Source organism: Macaca nemestrina, chromosome 5 (assembly GCF_043159975.1).
Source record: "Macaca nemestrina isolate mMacNem1 chromosome 5, mMacNem.hap1, whole genome shotgun sequence".
Taxonomy (NCBI): domain Eukaryota; kingdom Metazoa; phylum Chordata; class Mammalia; order Primates; family Cercopithecidae; genus Macaca; species Macaca nemestrina.
The window spans coordinates 70,007,248-70,027,890 of NC_092129.1; the positions used below are offsets into that span (position 1 = coordinate 70,007,248).

At 42.6% G+C, this 20,643-nt stretch overlaps 1 protein-coding gene across 10 annotated transcripts in view; it reads left to right on the forward strand.

The window, feature by feature from the left end:
• Positions 1-20,643, forward strand: part of LOC105489167 (methylenetetrahydrofolate dehydrogenase (NADP+ dependent) 1 like) — a 233,145-nt gene that overhangs the window by 48,865 nt on the left and 163,637 nt on the right. For 9 of the 10 annotated variants that reach the window (XM_024795113.2, XM_071096617.1, XM_071096620.1 and 6 more), the window contains exons 9-12: positions 3,144-3,235; positions 6,914-7,011; positions 10,801-10,974; positions 19,996-20,132. In XM_024795113.2, the coding sequence (XP_024650881.2) occupies positions 3,144-3,235; positions 6,914-7,011; positions 10,801-10,974; positions 19,996-20,132 (501 nt within the window). The remainder of the gene's footprint in view (positions 1-3,143; positions 3,236-6,913; positions 7,012-10,800; positions 10,975-19,995; positions 20,133-20,643) is intronic. The other variant, XR_011623460.1, reaches the window with a different exon arrangement.

A 20,643-nucleotide genomic window follows, 5' to 3' on the forward strand; every position in this document is an offset into this window, starting at 1 on the left:
TAAAATATCCACACTTTTGCTAAGTTCTATGCTACGTAAGTGACTGAAACGATACCAGGACTTATTTATCTTGTAAACTTGGAAGTGAAATATTCTTCATTCACAAGGGTATTTGTGATTAAATTCTGGGAATATGCATTTATAAGTTAATACCAGCTTCTGGAATGTTACTTTTTCTTTTTTCTTTTTTAGATTTTTTGAGATGAAGTCTCACTCTGTTGTTCAGGGTGGAGTACAGTGGCATGATCTTGGCTCCCTGCAGCCTCCGGGTCCCAGGTTCAAGCAATTCTCTGGCCTCAGCCTCTGAGTAGCTGGGACTACAGACGTCTGTCACCATGCCTGGCTAACGTTTTTTTGTATTTTTAATAGAGACGGGGTTCACCTTGTTGGCCAGGCTGGTCTTGAACTCCTGACCTCAAGTGATCCACCCGCCTGGGCCTCCCAAAGTGCTGGGATTACAGGCGTGAGCCACCGCATTCAGATGCTTTTTCTTATTTCTCCATCACTTAAAATAGAGGAATGAGAGAGGCCCGTTTGTTTTATGTAGTAGTTGGACAAGATCTTAAGTACAGATCTCTAGTGATTAAAACAAAACACAGCAAATCTCTCTCATCCTCTAGACTCTTGGCTTTTGCCTAAATATGATTCATAAAGCTGAAGTGTTTCTAATCTTTAAATAATACCCAAGGGATATGATTATATGATTACCCAACACCCTAATACAATTTAAGAGTAGAGTGATCCAAAGAAGGAGAAAATAGTGTCTTCAAAAATGTTGCTGTTAGAAATATTTCTTTTCTCTAAGGGAGGATGCAGGCTAAAGCATTTTACATGTGTGTTTACTTTTATAAATTTTCTAAGTGAGGGTAGAATTCTTTTTTTTTTTTTTTTTTTTTCCAGATAGTTTCACTCTTGTTGCCCAGGCTGGAGTGAAGTGGTGCAATCTCAGCTCACCACAACCTCCACCTCCCAGGTTCAAGCGATTCTCTTGCCTCAGCCTCCCTAGTAGCTGGGATCACGGATGTGCACCACCACACCCAGCTAATTTTTTTTTTTTTTTTTTTTTTGTATTTTTAGTAGAGATGGGGTTGCACCATGTTAGCCAGGCTGGTCTCGAACTCCTAAACTCAGGTGATCCTCCCACCTCGGCCTCCTAGAGTCCTGGGATTACAGGCGTGAGCCACTATGCCCTGCCAGAAGTGGAATTCTTATCAACATCTTTCTATGTTGATAATCAGGTAGTCCCTAACATTAATACCCTAAAATGCAATTTTTTAGTTTTGATGAAAAATTGATTCTATCACTTCTCTTTTTTTTTTTTTTTTTTTTTTGAGATGGTATTTTGCTCTTGTTGTCCAGGCTAGAGATCTATGGCACGATCTCGGCTCACTGCAACCTCTGCCTCAGAGAAATGTTCAAGAGAAACGTTCAAGCATTTCTCCTGCCTCAGCCTCCTGAGTAGCTGGGATTATAGGCACGCACCACCATGCCCAGCTACTTCTGTATTTTTAGTAGAGATGGGGTTTCTCCATGTTGGTCAGGCTGGTCTCAAACGCCTAACCTCAGGTGATCCGCCCGCCTCGGCCTCCTAAAGTGCTGGGATTACAGGCGTAAGCCGCCGCACCTAGCCGGTTCTATCACTTCTATGATAGAGAATTTTTAAATTATCGAAAAAGTCTGATTTCTCATGTAACACTTTGACCAGTCTTACCCTATGAATGTTTTCATCCGCCTTCTCACACTTTGCATCCACTAGTGAAAGTGCTTCTATTTTTCTACATACTGTACAGTAAAGATTTTAGAGCCTTCTGGGCCGGGCACGGTGGCTCACACCTATAACCCCAGCACTTTGGGAGGTCAAGGTGAGCAGATCACTGAGGCCAGGAGTTTCAAACCATGCTAGCCAACATGGTGAAACCCCGTCTCTACTAAAAATACAAAAAGTAGTCAGGAGTGTTGGCAGGTGCCTGTAATCCCAGCTGCTAATAAGGCGGAGGTTGCAGTCAGCTGAGATCATGCCACTGCACTCCAGCCTGGGTAACAGAGAGAGACTCTATCTCAAAAAAAAAAAAAAAAATAGATCATTCTAATAAGATGAAGCCCACTGTGTCAAAAAATCTAAAGATTAGGATATGAAGTCATTCTGACAGATTATGCTGTGGAATGTACATCCCTGTTCCTTTCTTCTGAGCCTTATTTTCATGTTAATAGTTTAAACTACATACTATATGCCAAGAACTTTATGTACCTTATCATATTTCATTTTCACAAAATTTTAGGAGGTTGATATTACTCCCATTAATTAACAGGCCCAACATCACAATTTCTAGCAAGAGAAAGAGCTATGCTTTTAATGCAAGTCTGACTCTGAATTCTGTGGCCTAATCTGCAGTCTATGTTGCATCCACATTAAATGTTTTAAATGTTCACTATGAATTCTCTTGAGCTATTTATTTCTATCTCTAATTATGCCATATTTTAAAAATCACAGTGATACTTGGGCTTGTGTGAAGAGATAGTGTGTCTAGATGTTTCTTCCTGGCTCAGTGTGAGGTATGATTTTCCAAAGCATGTGGTGTGCTTCATTACATTTTTAAAATCCATTTATCGCAGGTTAATAACTTAGATGACTTTTTTTTTTCTTTTCTTGAGATGGAGTCTTGCTATGTCACCCAGGCTGGAGTGCAGTGGCATGATCTTGGCTCACTGCAACCTCCACCATCCAGGTTCAAGCAATTCTCCTGCCTCAGCCTCCCAAGTAGCTGGGACTACAGGTGCACACCACCATGCCCAGCTGATTTTGTATTTTTAGTAGAGATGGGGTTTTGCCATGTTGGCCAGGCTTGTCTTGAACTCCTGACCTCAGGTGATCCACCTGCCTTGGCCTCCCAAAGTGCTGGGATTACAGGCGTGAGCCACTGCACCTGGCCAGATGGCCATTTCTCTGATGTAAAATGTGAAGCAGGCCCAGTGGAGGGTCCCAGGGCTGTACCAGAGGTGACCAACCTGCAGCCATGCCCTGACATCCTAACTTCCTTGATGAAAAATGAGCCCATTATTCAGTGTGCTGGCTGTTTGCAAGGATTAATGGATTAGAAATGACAATGTGCTGAAAGTCTTTTTTTCCCTCCAATTGTTTACAGGGAAGGTTGGGTGTGGCTCTCCGAGAATACATTTTGGTGGACTCATTGAGGAAGATGATGTGAGTCTCCTTGCTGCAGCTCTGCGAATTCAGGTTTGTTCGACATGGCTGTCTGAGAAACCTTGAGTTTGGAAGTTTGATTAATAGTTGCTAACAGTTTACAAGTGGTTTCTGTTTACCAGGTACAGTGTTAAACACTTCATACACAGAGTGTTAGGCCCATTTGATAAATGAAGAAATAGTGATTTTGAAAAACGAAGTGAGTTGCCTGTGATCACATGGCATGTGTGGGGTGGGGATCCATACTGGGGACTGTGTGTATGTTATCTTGTGCTGTGTAATAAATTATCTCACAATTTAGTAACTGGAGCAACAAGGCATTTATTTTCTCACAGTTTCTTCAAATCAGAGATTTGGCAGTAGATTAACAGATTAGGTGGTATGTTAGTCCATTCTTGCATTGCTATAAAGAATTACCAGCTACTTGGGAGGCTGAGGCAGGAGGATTGCTTGAACCCAGGAGACAGAGGTTGCAGTGAGCTGAGATTGCACCACTGAACTCCAACCTGGGTGACAGAGGGAGACCAAAAAAAAAAAAAAAAAAAAAAAAAAAAGGAAAAGAAAAGAAATACCCAAGACTGTGGTTAACTTAGAAAGAAAACAGATTAAATTGGCTCACCGTTCTTTTTTTTTTTCCTCCTTGAAATGGAGTCTCGCTTTGTCACCCAGGCTGGAGTGCAATGGTGCAATCTTGGCTCACTACAACCTCCACCTCCCGGGTTTAAGCGATTCTCATGCCTCAGCCTCCTGCGTAGCTGGGATTACAGGCACGCACCATCACACCAAGCTAATTTTTTGTATTTTTAGTAGAGACAGGGTTTCACCATGTTGGCCAGGCTGGTCTCAAACTCCTGGCCTTGTGTGATCTACCCGCCTCGGCCTCCCAAAGTGCTGGGATTACAGGCATGAGCCACCGTGCCTGACCTGGCTCACAGTTCTGCAGGCCTTACAGGAAGCATAACACAGGCATCTGCTTCTGGAGAGGCCTCTCCAAGCTTCCAATAATGGCAGAAGGTGAAGGGAAAGCAGGCATCTCACAAGGTGTGAACAGGAACAAGGAGTAAGGGGGTGGTGCTACATACTTTTAAATGACCAGATCTCATGAAAACTCACTCATTATCACAAGGATGCTACCAAGGGGGATGATGCTAAACCATCATGAGAAACCAGCCCCTGTGATCCCATCACCTCCCACCAGGCCCCATGTCTAACATTGGGGATTATATTTCAAGATGAGATTTGGGCAGGGGCACACATCCAAACTATATCAGATGGTTTGGGCTCAGGATCTCTCATGCATTTGAAGTGAAGATGTCAGCTGGGGCTACAATCATCTGAGGGGTTGCCTGGGGCTGGAGGATCTGTTTCCAGGATGGCATACTCACATGGCTGTGGGCATGTGTATTTCATTCCTCATTGGCCATCAGCAGATGCCTTGCTTCCTCATCATGTCCACCTCTCTGTAGGGCTGCTCACAGTGTGGCAGCTAACTTCCCCCAGTATGAGCAATCCAGGGGAGGGAACCAGAAGGAGTCTTGCAGTATGGATGACCTAGGCTCTGACATCATGTGCCGCCACTTCCTTTTATCCTGTTTGTTAGAAGTATATCACTAAGTCCGGTTCATATTCAAGAGAAGGAGAATTGTCCTCACCTCTTCAAGACAGGAGTATTAAAGTATTTGTAGGCATTTTCAAACCATCACCACCTGTGTGACCTAAAGGCGAAGGTCACCAGTGTTCCACCATGTAAGCTGAGTGTTCTCATAGTGCTGGAGCCTGCAGTGACGGTGACCTCTGGCAGTGACATTTAGTTCATATCTTTCTTCTGTACAGGGTAATACACAACTGAAACTCTTTACCTCAGAATGGGTCATTATACATTTTTGTAAGGATTATAAATTACATTTCCATCAAAGCCAAATTTTGTTTTTATTTATTTTTATTTCATTTACTTATAATTTATATGCATACATAGCACTATTCAGTAATTCAATTTGCTTGTTCTTTTATACCAACTACAGAAGGATGGTATTTGGAAGCTGAGCATCCAAGCTGATCATTCATGCCGTCTTGTATTTTCTTCATTTTTCTTTTCTAAATCAGATGACGAACCTATTCAGTATAAGTTTATCCATGTACATGATGTCTTTTGTGAACACTTAATCTATTTTATTTATTTATTCATTCATTGATTTATTTATTTTATTGAGACAGGTGTCACCCAGGCTGGAATGCAGTGGCACGATCTCAGTTCACTGCAGCCTGCACCTCCCAGGTTCAAGCCTCCTGGGTAGCTGGGATTACAGGCACATGCCACCACACCTGGCTAATTTTTTTTTTTTTTTTTTTTTGAGATGGAGTTTCACTCTTGTTGTCCAGTCTAGAGCGCAATGGTGCAATCTTGGCTCACCGCAACCTACACCTCCCGAGTTCAAGCCGCAGCCTCTGGAGTAGCTGGGATTACAGGCATGCGCCGCCATACCCAGCTAATTTTGTATTTTTAGTAGAGACGGGGTTTCTCCATGTTAGTCAGGCTGGTCTTGAACACCCGACCTCAGGTGATCTGCTTGCCTTAGCCTCCCAAAGAGGATTACAGGTGTGAGCCACTACACCCGGCCTAATTTCTGTATTTTTGTTTTTGTTTTGTTTTGAGATGAAGTCTCGCTCTGTCGCCCAGGCTGAAGTGCAGTGGCGCGATCTCGGCTCACTGCAAGCTCCGCCTCCCGGGTTCAGGCCATTCTCCTGCCTCAGCCTCCTGAGTAGCTGGGACTACAGGCACTCGCCACCGCGCCCGGCTAATTTTTTGTATTTTTAGTAGAGACGGGGTTTCACCGTGGTCTCGATCTCCTGACTATGTGATCCGCCCGTCTCAGCCTCCCAAAGTGCTGGGATTACAGGCGTGAGCCACCGCGCCCAGCCAATTTCTGTATTTTTAATAGAGACAGGGTTTTACCATGTTGCCCAGGCTGGTCTTGAATTCCTGACCTCAAGATCTGCCCACCTTGGCCTCCCAAAGTGCTGGGATTACAGGCATGAGCCACCTCACCTGGCCTCTTTATTCATTTATTTTTAAAGAGACAGAATCTCAGCTAGGATGAAGTGCAGTGGTGTGGCCTTGACTCACTGGAGCCTCAAACTTCTGGGCTCAAACAATCCTCCCACCTCAGCCTCCCAAGTAGCTGGGATTATAGGTGCTTGTCACCACACCTGGATTTTTTAATAGTGTATTTTCTCACATTTTCCTGTTTTTCTTTTTTAAATTTAACTAAAACAATGAACATAGTCAGAAGTTCTTGCCTGTGACTTGATATAACTCTGGACGTACATTGTAAAAAACATTCTCAGATTCATTGCTGTAAGTATGAAGAGCTAATAGTCTGCAAGGGAACTATAGAATTAAGCTGGATCATCCAGTTCATGCGTTCATATTTAAGAAACAAAGCAGCTTCTTTTAATACTATCAAACTCTTCAGTACGGTATTGAATAGTTGTATATTCTAACTAGGCATGCAGGTTTTCACATTTTCCTTTTTAAGAAAAACCTACAAACCTAGTTACAAGTGAATAAAAATATTCCTAATATCCCCTTGGCTTATTGTACAACTGGATAATCTTGTTTTGTAACATCCACAAACAGTATTTCCATGGTTTAAGTGCGTGCCCTGTCAGCTTTTACAATTCTAACATGTTTTCCTCTCTCTCCCTGTGAAGAATATGGTCAGTAGTGGAAGGAGATGGCTTCGTGAACAGCAGCACAGGCGGTGGAGACTTCACTGCTTGAAACTTCAGCCTCTCTCCCCTGTGCCAAGGTAACACTGGTGATTTATTTATACTGATGTCAGCTCAGCACAGTGCCTTAGACCCAGTTAGTCATGAGGGAGAAGCACAACTCATGCTACTGTGGTTTTGATAGTAGATAATTTTCTCTATTCATTAAATTGCCACCCTATTTTCTCTATTGTAAATTCTCCAAAATTAAATCTAATGAATGTATTACTGTGTTCTGTCAGTTCTAAAAAGGCATATTTTAAAAATTTCCATATTTTCTATATTAAATGGCAGTTTTTTAATGATGTTTTAAAACTAATTTATATTAACTAATTTAATTTCAATGATGTTTCCTATATTTAATGGCAGTGGGTTTTTTTCTTTTTTTTTTTTTTTTTTTGTGATGGAGTCTTGCTCTGTTGCCCAGGCTGCAGTGCAGTGGCGCAATCTCGGCTAACTGCAACCTCCACCTCCCAGGTTCAAGCGATTCTCCTGCCTCAGCCCCCGGATCGGGTAGCTGAGATTACAGGTGCACGCCACCACACCCAGCTAATTTTTGTATTTTTAGTAGAGACAGGGGTTTCGCCATTTTGGCCAGGCCGGTCTCAAACTCCTGACCTCAGGTGATCTGCCCACCTCAGTCTCCAAAAGTGTTGGGATTACAGGCGTGAGCCACCATGCCTGGCCTGGCAGTGTTTTTTCTTCTTAATGGTCCATGAAGTCATGGTTTTAAATCTGATAAAATATGGTAATGTAATATTTGGAATATGCTTTTCTGTGTCAGAAATGCCCAACACATATATATCCGCCTGGTCTTAAGGGCCATGTAGGTTTCTACTCTGGGGATAAATGATCACCCAAACCAAACATTCCACGTGGCAACTGAGCTCAGCTTTCTTCAGAACAATCTGATAGGATAGTCTGTGTTCGTCTAGGTGGGTATTTTCCTCAGAGTGCTCTTTGATGAAGTCTAAGCTACATATTTTATCTGTAAATTTGGAAATATAAACTGTAGGTCATAGTCTCAGCATGTGGTTTAGAAGGATTGGGTAGGGATGACATCTGAAACAGACAGCCACATTTTCCAGCCTGATGATGAGTCATCTGTGTCTGTCCCACTCCAAGAAATTGGCCCCACCCCCATTATCCAGGTGTGCATAGTGCCAGGTGTGCATCCCCAGGTAATCTCATCTAGCAATGTTGGAATGCACAGAGTGCAGAGGAGATAAAATCCCTCTGGTAACTGACTCTTTTTATTTTTTTTTGAGACAGAGTCTTGCTCTGGTCTTGAACTCCTGACCTCAGGTATTCCACCCACCTCGGCCTACCAAAGTGCTGGGATTACAGGCATGAGCCACCGCACCGAGCCTGACTCATTTTTTGCCTGATAACCAGTTGCTTTATAGAATTGAACTCCATTTCCTTGGGCAGTCAGATGAACACCCTGGTTCAATTCTACCCACCAGGAGGGTGTGACCCTCTTGGACATGTTTTCATCCCTGCAATAGACGAAACATCTCAGTTATGTTCTGTATTCATTAATTATGTAAGTTGCAATGAGGAATGTTATTTCTGTAATATCATCCCTGGGCTTGTGCAATCTGTGTCATAAAATATCTTATTTTAGAGTTATTTATGTTGTTATAAGACCTTAGATTTTGAAAGCAAATCAATAATTTCTACCTACAAAGTGGTAAAAAAGATTAAGATAGATTTCACCAAATTGTGTACCAAAGTTTCAAAGTAAATTCTTCTTGTTTAACCAGTAATTTGGTTGAATAATTAAACCCTTTTCTCCCCCAAGAAGAATTTACTTTGAAATCATTGATTTCTAGACCCACTGGGCAAACAGAAGCAGGCTGAGTAGTTTATAAATCACCCAAAAAATCGCGATGGTGTCTCTATGACCCTTTAGTAAAAAGGAAACCTTACAGGTGTTTGGTTTGGTTTGTTTTTAAGACAGAGCCTTGCTCTGTTGCCCAGGCTGGAGTGCAGTGGCTTGATCTCTGCTCACCGTAACCTTCACCTTCTGGGTTCAAGCGAGGACATCTGGCTAATTTTTGTATTTTTAGTAGAGACAGGGTTTCACCATGTTGGCCAGGCTGGTCTCGAACTCCTGATCTCAAGTGATCTGCCCTCCTGTGCTCCTAAAGTACTGGGCTTACAGGCATGAGCCACCATGCCCGGCCTGTTTTGTTTTTGTTTGTTTGTTTGTTTTTTGAGACAGAGTCTCCCTCTGTCACCCAGGCTGGAGTGCAGTAGTGTGATCTCAGCTCACCTCAACCTCCACCTCCCGGGTTCAAGTGATTCTCCTGCCTCGGCCTCCCGAGTAGCTGAGACTACAGGTGCGACCACCACACCTGACTAATTTATTTGTATTTTTAGTAGAGACGGGATTTTGCTGTGTTGGCCAGGCTGGTCTCAAACTCATGGACTCAAGTGATCCTCCCGCCTTGGCCTCCCAAAGTGCTGGGATTATAGGTGTGAGCCACTGCGGCCTGCCAAAAGCTTACACATTTTTCAAGATTAAGCTCTTCAATTTAGGAGATTGTGGGAAGAGAGAGACAGAAAAAAAGTTATGGCCAGGAAGGCAAAACAAAGTAGGAGGCTAGAAAGGAAAGGTTGGATGGGTGGAGGCCTGGAAAGGGATACTCAGCGGCCCGTGGGGGGGATTACCTGAACTCCTAGTTTCTGTGGTGCCCTTTGGAGAAATCTGGGTGGAGGTGTGTTTGCTGTTACCTCTTACCCCAGGTCAGGCCCCCACAGGATCCTGGAGGAGAGTCTAGGGTGGTCTGCACACTGAGGGTAGATTGCCTGCTGTAGCTACAGAAACAGGGCCAAGGGGCTGACTAAAGTCCACTGAGGGGGTTGATCTGCCCACCGAAAGAAAGCAGATCACAACAAAAATAAGTGTCCTGGGGTGAGTGAAGGAATAGCTGTCCTCTCTGATGCAACCTTTAAGGGCAGTTCCCTGCTGCGTGGTCTCCCTGGGTCAGTCTTGCTGCTGAGGGAACAGGTGTGCCTTCCATCTCTCACTCTCAGACACATGAAGGGCCTGACTCCTCAGCAAATAAATGAGCACGTGAGCCCCAGAGGGGGCTCTTCCTGAAGAGCATTACACATGCTGGTATCCAGACCACTCCTGTAAGACAAGCAGTGGTGGCCAGTAAAATAGAAGAGTTCAGTTAGGTGCCCAGTGACACTCTGGAGTGCCCGCAATTTCCTGTCTGAACTTGGGCTCAGGGCACTAGGTCCTTTTACCGACAGTTATGTAATTAATAAAATATTTTGAAATATGGTTTTAGACTGTAAATAGAGAGAGGGGAAGTGTGGACATAGATAAAACAAAATAGCATTTCCACATTTTTTCTTTTTTTTTGTACTTAATCTCTAATGTGATAGTAGTGTTCACATTTTTGAATAGCCAAGAGAAACATGTGGCCAGCCCAGTCGGAGATTATTATGCAATGGCCCTCTATTCATGGCTAATGAATACCGTGATGCCCACACAGCATTTGCTCTGTAGTGGAATCACACTTGCAGGAGGGCTTTGGACACAGTTCTTCTCTGTATGCCATAGGTGTTATACTTCCACCTGGACACAAGTTTAAGATCTTTGTGAGTTTTTTGGAGTTGCATTTCTACCATGAGGCACCATTTTCTCATACACATTAATTGTTAGCAGTTGTGCTTATTACTGCCTGGGAGAAAGGACCCCAAAGCAATTGCATTGATTTCATTGTTGGCATGATGTGAGGCTGTTCTCACTCCAGTTACGACCACCTAAGCTGAGAAGCCTCTTCTCTCTTTTGTGTTGTCTTTCCCCTCAGTGACATTGAGATTTCAAGAGGACAAACTCCAAAAGCTGTGGATGTCCTTGCCAAGGAGATTGGATTGCTTGCAGATGAAATTGAAATCTATGGCAAAAGCAAAGCCAAAGTACGTTTGTCCGTGCTAGAAAGGTTAAAGAATCAAGCAGATGGGAAATACGTCTTAGTTGCTGGGTAAGACACCATGTAACATCCACTTGACCAAGCAGACATCTTTACAAAACTCTTCCCTGTACCCTTGTCCTTGTACCCCTCAATCTATCCTATTCTCACATTTGACATTTTGTCCATTTCATCTGGCATTTCTTTATTTGGTGTGAGGTAAGTTTTTATTTTCAGTGCAGAGCAAATTAGTCAACTCTACAAAATATAAAGTCAAACAAGTTGCAGTGCTTTCTCTTTTGTTTCTCATATTATGTTGTTATTACCCCTGCTCCCCCTTGGCTTTTTTAATTTCATTTTTCATTATAAAAATCAAGATAGGAATTGAAAGTAAAATATTTTGAACTCAGCAGTTTGTTTTGTGCATTCTACTTGAAATATTTTAATGGAAAAGGTACAGATAATCGTATGAAACATGTTTTCCTGTTAATATCCTTGATCTTACTGATATATTCACATTACAAAAGCTCATTATTTGCCTTCTTCTGCATTTCAGAACTAATGTTGAGCCATTTTCACTTGTGTTGGTTATTTTATAAAAGACAAATTCATAGTTTTTATGAAAAGGAGTGTTTGCTTTTTTCCTCTTCTTTTTAAAAAAAGAAGTACATTCACTAGCTGAAAAGATGATAGAAAGCAAGGGATTTCAAATATTTATTCAATGTGACCTGAGGGAACATCATGAGACCATATAAATTCCTTTGTTGCCTTGAAATTTCATTTCAGTGACTATTGCTTATGATGTATAGGCCAAGGCTTCAGGCACAAAAACCTGTTTGTCAGGCAGAGACATTTCTTGTAACCGGAATTGACCCCTAGGTAATTTGTTTTTACATATTTAATTATTAATATAGGTGCTTTTTTCTTTATTTCTTTTTCTGGTTATAAAAACAATGTAGTTTCATTGTAAAAATATTCTAAAAATTCAGAAAACAGAAGTAAAAAAGTAAAACATCCCAAACCCAAGCACTCAGAGGAAACAACTATTGACCTGCAAGGACTGTTGTGATGCTGCTAGAGTCTCAGCCATGAGATCAAGCTCGCATGCTCTTCTGTAAGCAACCTGATTATTCGAGCATATGTGGCATACTGAGCTCCATGTGAGTGAATATTGAGCTATGTTACCATTTTTCATGACAACATAACATTCTATCACTCACATCCCAGTTTCTTTTTTTTTTGAGACAGAGTCTCGCTCTGTTGCCGAGGCTGGAGTGCAGTGGCGTGATCTTGGCTCACTGCAACCTCTGCCTCCCGGGTTCAAGCGATTCTTCTGCCTCAGCCTCCCGAGTAGCTGGGATTACAGGCATGCACCACCATGCCCAGCTAATTTTTGTATATTTAGTCGAGATGGGGTTTCACCATATTGACCAGGCTTATCTCGAACTCCTGACCTCAAGTGATCCACCTGCCTTGGCCCCTCAAAGTTCTAGGATTACAGGGATGAGTCACCACACCTGACCACATCCCAGATTCTTAAACGTGTTGGGGAAGCAGGGGCTGGGGGGGTAGCAAAAATGCCCAGGATGAGGGTGGAGATCCCATCTTACACATCTTCTGGTACCTCTAGTTCCATCAATAAGTGCTGCCCTGACTCAGCCACTGGTAGTACTGAGTGTTTCTAATCGTTCAAGGGCATTGATGCAGAAAAATAATTTGAACATAGAATAGGGATGTTCCACAACTTATTTGACCAATTTTCTACTGATGGGCAATTAAAGTGTTCCCAATTTTTGTCATTCTAAACTGCTAGAATTAACAACCTTGGGCATGTGGATTTGTGCATCTGCTTAATTATCTCCTTAGGAAAAATCCCCAGAGGTGAGTTCAATTATTTATAACTACAAATAAAGCAAAAATATCATCCAAAACAATATCACCTCTTTAACGATACAGTGATTTCTTCAAATCCCTTTTCCCGCCTCCTTTCCCACTTTCCTCTCCTCTTTCTCCTTCTCTTTGTGTAGCTTTTCTTTTCTTTTCTTTTTTTGGAGACAAAGTCACCCAGGCTGGAGTGCACTGCTGTGATCTTGGCTCACTGCAACCTCCACCCCCTGAGTTCAAGCAATTCTTGTGCCTCAGCCTCCCGAGTAGCTGGGATTCCAGGCGTGCACCCCCATGCCTGGCTAATTTTTTTTGTATTTTTATAGAGATGGGGTTTTGCCATGTTAGCCAGGCTGGCCTTGAACTCCTGGCCTCAGCTGGTCAGGAGGAACCGCCCGCCTCCTCCTCCCAAAGTGCTGGGGTTACAGGTGTGAGCCATCCTGCCCAGCTTCTGTAGATATTTTTGTAAGAGGGACAGACAGCCAGGGCATCTCAGAATCCCTCAGCAGTTGGCGTTGTAAGGAATTCATCCTTTGCTGCACACCTTGGTTGCCTGTGGCTTCACCCTTCTCCCTCAGGCTTCCAGGCTCACTGCAGTTAGATTCCTGAGGCCCTTTCCATCCTAGAACCCCAAACTTAATGTCCCCATAATCGAGTGTGGGAAAGTTCCTTGCTGAGGGGAGGGGTTGGCTCCACCTGCAGGCACCCTCTGGGCCCAAACCCTGCAAGGAGCTGCCTCTGGTTAGATTGGCTCTGGGGTCTCCGAGTATGGGGCACAGTTTAGTCAGGGTTGCTTTTATGGCAGTATGCTTGATGCATATTTGTTTACAATGAATAAACAAACTCGTGGCCATGACAAGACCTTTACACAGCATTTGATTTGTGGAACTGGTTCCCTTCTTCCCGGCCTCGGGTGATCTTGGTAGGTGGGTTTGCAGGATTTCTCACCCTGTCTAGATAGGAACACTTAAGGAAAACTTGGTGGGATGTGTTGTCTGTTTATGAAGGAAGAATCCTGCAGCAGATTTTCTTATCCAGTCCCTCTGCTTTATTCCATTTGGGGCTTGTCAATAAAATCAGAAATCCAGACATGGATGGCCCTGACCTTACCTTGGAACACAAAACTGATACTTCTAAAACAAATCTGTGATGGTATTGTTGTCAGGCTCCTTACTTGTAAACAAAGCTGGGCCTCCAGCCTCATGCTGGAGAATGCTAGCTAGCACGGCTGCCTGGGGTTGCAGCCAATGCGGTCCATGGCCAGTAGAACATTTCTCCACATTGGCTCTTTGCTAGCATTAATATGTATAATTGAGCTGAAATTGGCCTGCCATGTTGTAAATAAAAAAGAAGATTAAACATGAATTTTCAAGAACAGAGTAAACACCAAGGGATCAACAATTCTTTTTCTGAAATTCTGATAGAAGTTTCTTTACCTAACAAAGACCTTTGAAGGAACAAAATTAAATGGCTTCTTTTTTTTTTAACTATATTGGGAAAAAATAACCGTGCTTGTAAGATTATGATATATGTATGCATTTGTGACAGAGCTTGAAGAGTTTTAGGAAATAGCCGTACTGGATTCTATAAGGGAAGAATGAACAGCTCCTTCTCCCCAACACAACAAATGATATATTTTTTAGGGCTGTAAACTGTCATCAGTATCTAATCCTTTAATAGCTGAATGATTGAGATCAGTTCAGACCACAGGCAAATATTTTATCTATAGTCTAAAGTGGGCCTGGCATGGTGGGTTGTGCCTATATTCCAGTTACTCGGGAGGCTGAGGTGGGTGGATCACTTGAGGCCAGGAGTTCAAGACCAGTCTGAGCAGCATAGATCTTTAAAAAATACAAACAAACAGCAAAAAGCAGCGCTGGCTTAAAGCAACATTTGTAATCTAAAGTGAAAAGTTAATTTGAAATAAAAATCACCTTCATGTTTTTACATTTGACCAGGTCAAGCATTAGGGGGAAGTGACATTATCAAACCATTATATGCACTGTTGCAACTTCTTTAAAAATATAAATGACCCCTCCTTTAAATGGAGAATTATTTCCTTTTTCTATAAGTCTTTTCTAATTCTGAAAATAATATTAGCTTATTGTAAAAAATTTAACATAAAGAAAAGTAAAAAGGAGATAGCTAAGTCTCTCAGAAGTCAATATTTTATTTATACATTCATCTTTTTACACTTTGAGATCATGCTATAAATACCATTTTTGTCCTTTTTTCTGAACACTATAAATCTTTTTCCATGCTTTAGAAGAATTCAAATACCCAAGTAATTTTTAAATAAAACTAAATAACAATATATTTGTTATTATATATTTGAATTTATATAGAAATATGATTTAAATATATCACCAATGGGATTAAAATATAAAACAATGAGATTTTTAAAAATCTTCTATTATTAATAACTCAAATGCAGAACAGATTAAGTCTTTTAAAAAGCCATTCTTCAAACCTTAGGATTTCTTATTCAGTCAGAATCATCTGCGTTTCATCAACTACACATCGCATGGTATTTACACCTACACATCACTTTATTTGCTTTGCCTGACAAAATGAAAAGTATTGGGAATTGTTCAGGGAAATACGCCAAAAGAATCTTAGGGACTCATGAGTTTTACATATTTTCCCAGTTACACTAATGAAAAGGAATTTTGTTTGAGAACTTGACTTGGAGTGCAGCTGCAGGGCATTTGAATCTCAGTCTCCATCAGGCCTGCACCCATTTCTGTGCAGAAGTTTCTAGAATTTCCCTGAATTGGTTGGACAGAGCAGCTAAAAAGGAAGCCCAAACTGATCTCGGAATAGACTGAATTTCACATTAAAGAAACGGAAAAATTTGAATCATTCACATCATTTCATCTTTTTTTTTTTTTTTTTTTTTCTGCAGAGGGCCAAATGCCTGATTGGATTTTTTTAAAAATGTTTCAACCAACCCTTTATTTTGGTACAACGTAAAAATAATCTGAGTTTTCTAAGATTTTGCTTTCCTGCCTTGAGTAACTATTTAAATATCTGTGAGATTTTCTTTTATTTGTGCTATTTCCAGAACGAAACAGAGGTATTTAGAAGAAACCACTTCCCACAGGGCCTTTGAACCGTTTACCTAAGTCAAGTGTAATGAGAAACATCACCAAATGCACCATGGGGTTTACTGTTAGATAATAAAAGGCTTTGAAAACCTCCTAGACCCTAAAGCTGCCTGGAATGGATGATTTATGTTCATATGCTACTTGAGCATATGTTTTGGAGTGCATGGTTAGGCCTATGGCTAATGGCAGTGGTACCATTCTACAAGATTCTGGGTCTTCAGAATAGTTTAAAGTTTTACCACTTCTCTCTGGATAAGCCATCTTTTTGACCTTTGAGTAAATTATAAACTTGTTTTCAGATTGTGTCCAAATGGTCACGGGTACTTTGACAATTCTTTCTGTAGCTGCCAATAAATAATACTCATCTTAAAAAAGACATCATTCTGGCAGGGCATGGTGGCTCACACCTGTAATCCCAACATTTGGGAGGCCAAGGCAGGCGGATCATTTGAGATCAGGAGTTTGAGACCAGCCTGGCCAACATGGTGAAACTGGTTTCTATTAAAAATACAAAAATTAGCCGGGCGTGGTGGCGGGTGCCTGTAATCCCAGCTACTCAAGAGGCTGAGGCAGGAGAATTGCTTGAGCCTGGGAGGCGGAGGTTGCAGTGAGCAGAGATCACACCATTGCACTCCAGCCTGGGCAACACAGTGAGACTCCATCTCAAAAAAAAAAAAAGCGTCATTTCATTAACCCTTTTTTGCTGGTCTGTGCCCTGAACAGGTGATGTGATCGGGGTGCAAAGAGGGTGAGCATTGTCCTTTACCTTAGCAAGTGTGTGGCCTGGTAGGCGAGACAGGCACGTCAGAACGCTTATCATGAAGCCATCTGAAAAATTCTAGAATAATCAAGTAATCAATGCTTTAGATATCAGGGAGGGAGTACAGAAATCTGCCAGGAGAAGTGGAGGAAGGTAATGAACAAAAATCACAGTTCCATCTCTATGAACTCTAAGCTCCCATAGAAAAAGAAATTAGAGGACCCAGCGCAGTGGCTCGTGTCTGTAATTCTAGCACTTTGGGAGGCTGAGGCGGGCAGATCACAGGGTCAGGAATTTGAGACCAGCCTGGCCAACGTGGTGAATCCCCATCTCTACTAAAAATACAAAAGTTAGCCGGGTGTGGTGGCACATGCCTGTAGTCCCAGCTACTCAGGAGGCTGAGGCAGGAGAATTGCTTGAACCCGGGAGGTGGAGGTTGCAGTGAGAAGAGAGGAGACGGGAGGAGAGGAGAGGAGAGGAGGAAAGAGAGGAGAGAAATAAAGAAAGAGGAAAGCAAGAAAGAAAGAAAGGAGAAAAGAAAAAAAGAAAAGAGAGAAAGAAAGAAAGAGAAATTAGATTACCTTGGTGCTCATTCTTTTCTATATCACTGTTGATGATTTGGAATCTGAGCTAAAGATACTGGGGGAAAAACTGAACCAAATTTTGATACCAAACGCAGGAAGGAGGTGAAATTAGTTGTTTTTTATTGTAGCTCTCCTTTTATTGCTCCCAATAAATACTTCCTACTTTGTGATTTTCCCGAATTGTATTAGTTGGCCGAAAGCTGAGCAGTCCTGTGTTTCTAATTAAGAATTGGATGGTTAGCTGGAGTTTTGAGGAGGTCATCTCTGGGCGTGTCTGCTTTTGGCTTTCCTGGGCAGCTATGCTTGCATATCCTTGGGAATGAAAATGTAATCCTTCATGTGACACAGTTTAGGTAAACCACTTAGTCCTTTGCAAACAACAAATGCTCAGTACAGTACTTAAATGACACCATATTTGATGCCACAATTTCTTTTCAGACTCTTCTAAGATTGTGATGCCTGTGGGCTTTTAACTGCCCTTGTTGATGTTGTATCCAAGAAAACAGAAAGTTGACCCCGAGCAGAAGTATTAATATCTTTGTATAACTTTCAGTCTTCACGTGGACCCCACTGCAAATCTGCTATTTAGACAGATGCAGAGGTGACTGATAAGCCAGGGTCGTGTGGCTTCAGGAGTCTTAGGTTTCTTCCATGCAGCGGTGTCAGGATAGGCTCACCAGCTCCTGGCCACAGCAGGTACCAGCGACCTCCTTCTTGCTGAATCCACCGACCACTCTTGGTCCTCATCCTGCTTCCTGCCTCGGTGGCGTTTGAGTTTCCTGTTCTGGAAACAGTCTTATCCTTGGCCTCCTTCTGAGACTTCCTATCATGTTCGGCCTTCTTCTCCAGGGTCCTCTTATTTTTTATTTTTTGTATTTTTAGAGACAGGGTCTCACTATATTACCCAGGCTGGTCTCAAACTCCCTGGCTCAAGCAATCCTTTCACCTTGGCCTCCCAAAGTGCTAGGATTACAAGCATGAACCACTGCACACAGCCGGGTTCTCTTATTTTATACTATGCCTTCCTAGTTTCCTTTTGGACTCTCTTCTTCTGACAACTCATTACAAGCAAATGTACTTAACTCTTCTGTCCTTATCCCTTTTGTCACTTGCTGCACTGTCCTTGGGTGATCTTACCCATTCCATGCTTTAAATGGCTAATTATAGTTATGATTTCCATCCATGGAGAACCTGGGTAAGTCAGATGGCTGGCTTTGCCTCCCAGCTCTGCTGCTTACTAGCTGTGTGACTGTGGGCAGGTTGCTTAAACTCTGTGCCTCAGTTTCCTCATCTATCAAGTGAGGGTACAAATAATTAACCCCATAAATATGAAGCGTATCACCTCTCCTATTAACTGCCCCAATCCACTCTGAGTTTTATCTGGTTAACATTTATTAATTTGTCAGGTCTCACCTAAGATGTTACCTCCTACAGGAAACATTCCCAGATGTTCAAATCTAGTTAGATCCTTTTTCCATGTCCCCTCATAATTCAGTCTGACTGCCCTACTTCCCTGTCTTAGTGTTTGTCACAGTTATCATAACTGCTGATGTATTCAGATCAGCTGGAAGCTTGTGAGGGTAGAGATGGAGTCTGACTGGCTCATCATTGTGTCCCCAGGGTCTAGCTCAGTGCCTGGCACATAGCAGTACTTGATAAATACTTGCTGAATGAATGACTCATGGAATTGCAGGGTGCGATGACGCCTCTAAAGACATTCCTTCTTTGCGGTTACATCCCTAGGTTTTGTAGGTTAGAAAACTCTATTAGATTTGTTGTGGTTGGGTATCCTTGACAACGTGGCTCACAGTAACTCATGGAAGACCAAATTGCAAACCTAAATGACAGGCTTTAAAATTTTTAACGATGCGTATGGTGTTCTAAAGAACAATTTTATGAGGCCTTACTTACTAATGTAATAGGCTCTCTTCAACACCTAATACTGTGATGTTATGAACATGGGAACATTTGGTTTTGCAAAGTGTTGTCACCAGCAATAAGCTTCTCAAGAGCAGAAGTTTCCGCCGTAGTATGCACGGGGGCTGTGGACTTTTTTACTATTTGAAGGACTGTCATATGGAAAGGGATCAGGCTTAGTGTGTAGACTCCAAGAGGTAGGACACAACAAGAATGCAGATGCCTTCTCTTTAGAACAAAGAACTTTCGAACTATAACAGCTGTCTGGAAATGAGTGGGCCACCCCGGAGGTCATGACCTTATCACCATGTGTGTTCAAGCATGGCAGGGAGAAGCCCTGGGCAGGGATATCTGGAAGGAGAAGGACAAGTGGGGACTTCAGGGTCCCTTCTAATCCTGAGAGTCTGGCAGTGCCCTACTCACCCAAGGACCATTGAGCTAGGCCCTGTGCCCACACCATAGGCCCTGTGCCCACACCCTGCCCCAATAAATGGCTCAGGAAGAACAAGTGCTACATACTCATTGGCAAGATATGCCACCATCAGCTTAATTATTTAAACCATTTTGACAAATGGTTTTATGGCCTTTCTTGAAATTGATGTTGTTATTAGCACTGCCCAATAACTTTTCCTTTTTGGTCTCTTGGTAAAGGTGTGTCTGTATCTTGACTTTAGCTTATGCCTGGTCTGTGTGATGGGGTAGACCATAATAGCCTGAGAAATTAAATTCTGGAGTGCATTTTGGAATGAGCACCCCCAGATTTGATTCTAGTGTCTTAGGCTGGTTTTGCATTGATTGTCTGGGAAATATTATAAAATTCACTTTCTCCTCCCGGACTCAGGATTACACCCACCCCTCTTGGAGAAGGGAAGAGCACAGTTACCATTGGGCTTGTGCAGGCGCTGACTGCACACCTGAATGTCAACTCCTTTGCCTGTCTGAGGCAGCCTTCCCAAGGACCAACGTTTGGAGTGAAAGGTACCGTCTTTAACAACTAGTGTACTTTTCAGGGCAAAGTTGGGGGGAGCAAATTGTAAAAAGAACATTGTCAACAGATAAAGAGTTCAGACTTTTCAGGGGACTTGATACATTTCTTCGCTGCGCACTCAGTACATAGTGGTCGCCCCACGTTGGTCCCCCTGCGCATGGAAGTGAGCAGTGGGAGCTGCCAGGGCTTCACTGGACGCCTCGGGAGCCGGTTCCTGAGGCTGTGTTGCTCAAGGCTCCCACCTCAGTGCAGTCTCCCATTTCATCAGGACCTTCTTTGCCAAGTGATCTTGAAACACGGCCATCCATATCGGTGTTTGATCATCCCAGTCTCGGAAAAGGTCTTTCCCTCTGCTTTAGTCTCGGCTCACTGGAGTTGCTGTGTGGGGCCCGCAGAGCTCTCTGGAGACGGACTGGCTGTGGACGGCGAGTTGTGATGAAATTCCTCTTTGGCTGTGGTTGGGCTGGGATCTGGCACTTTCCCATTTGTTACTCTTTCTTC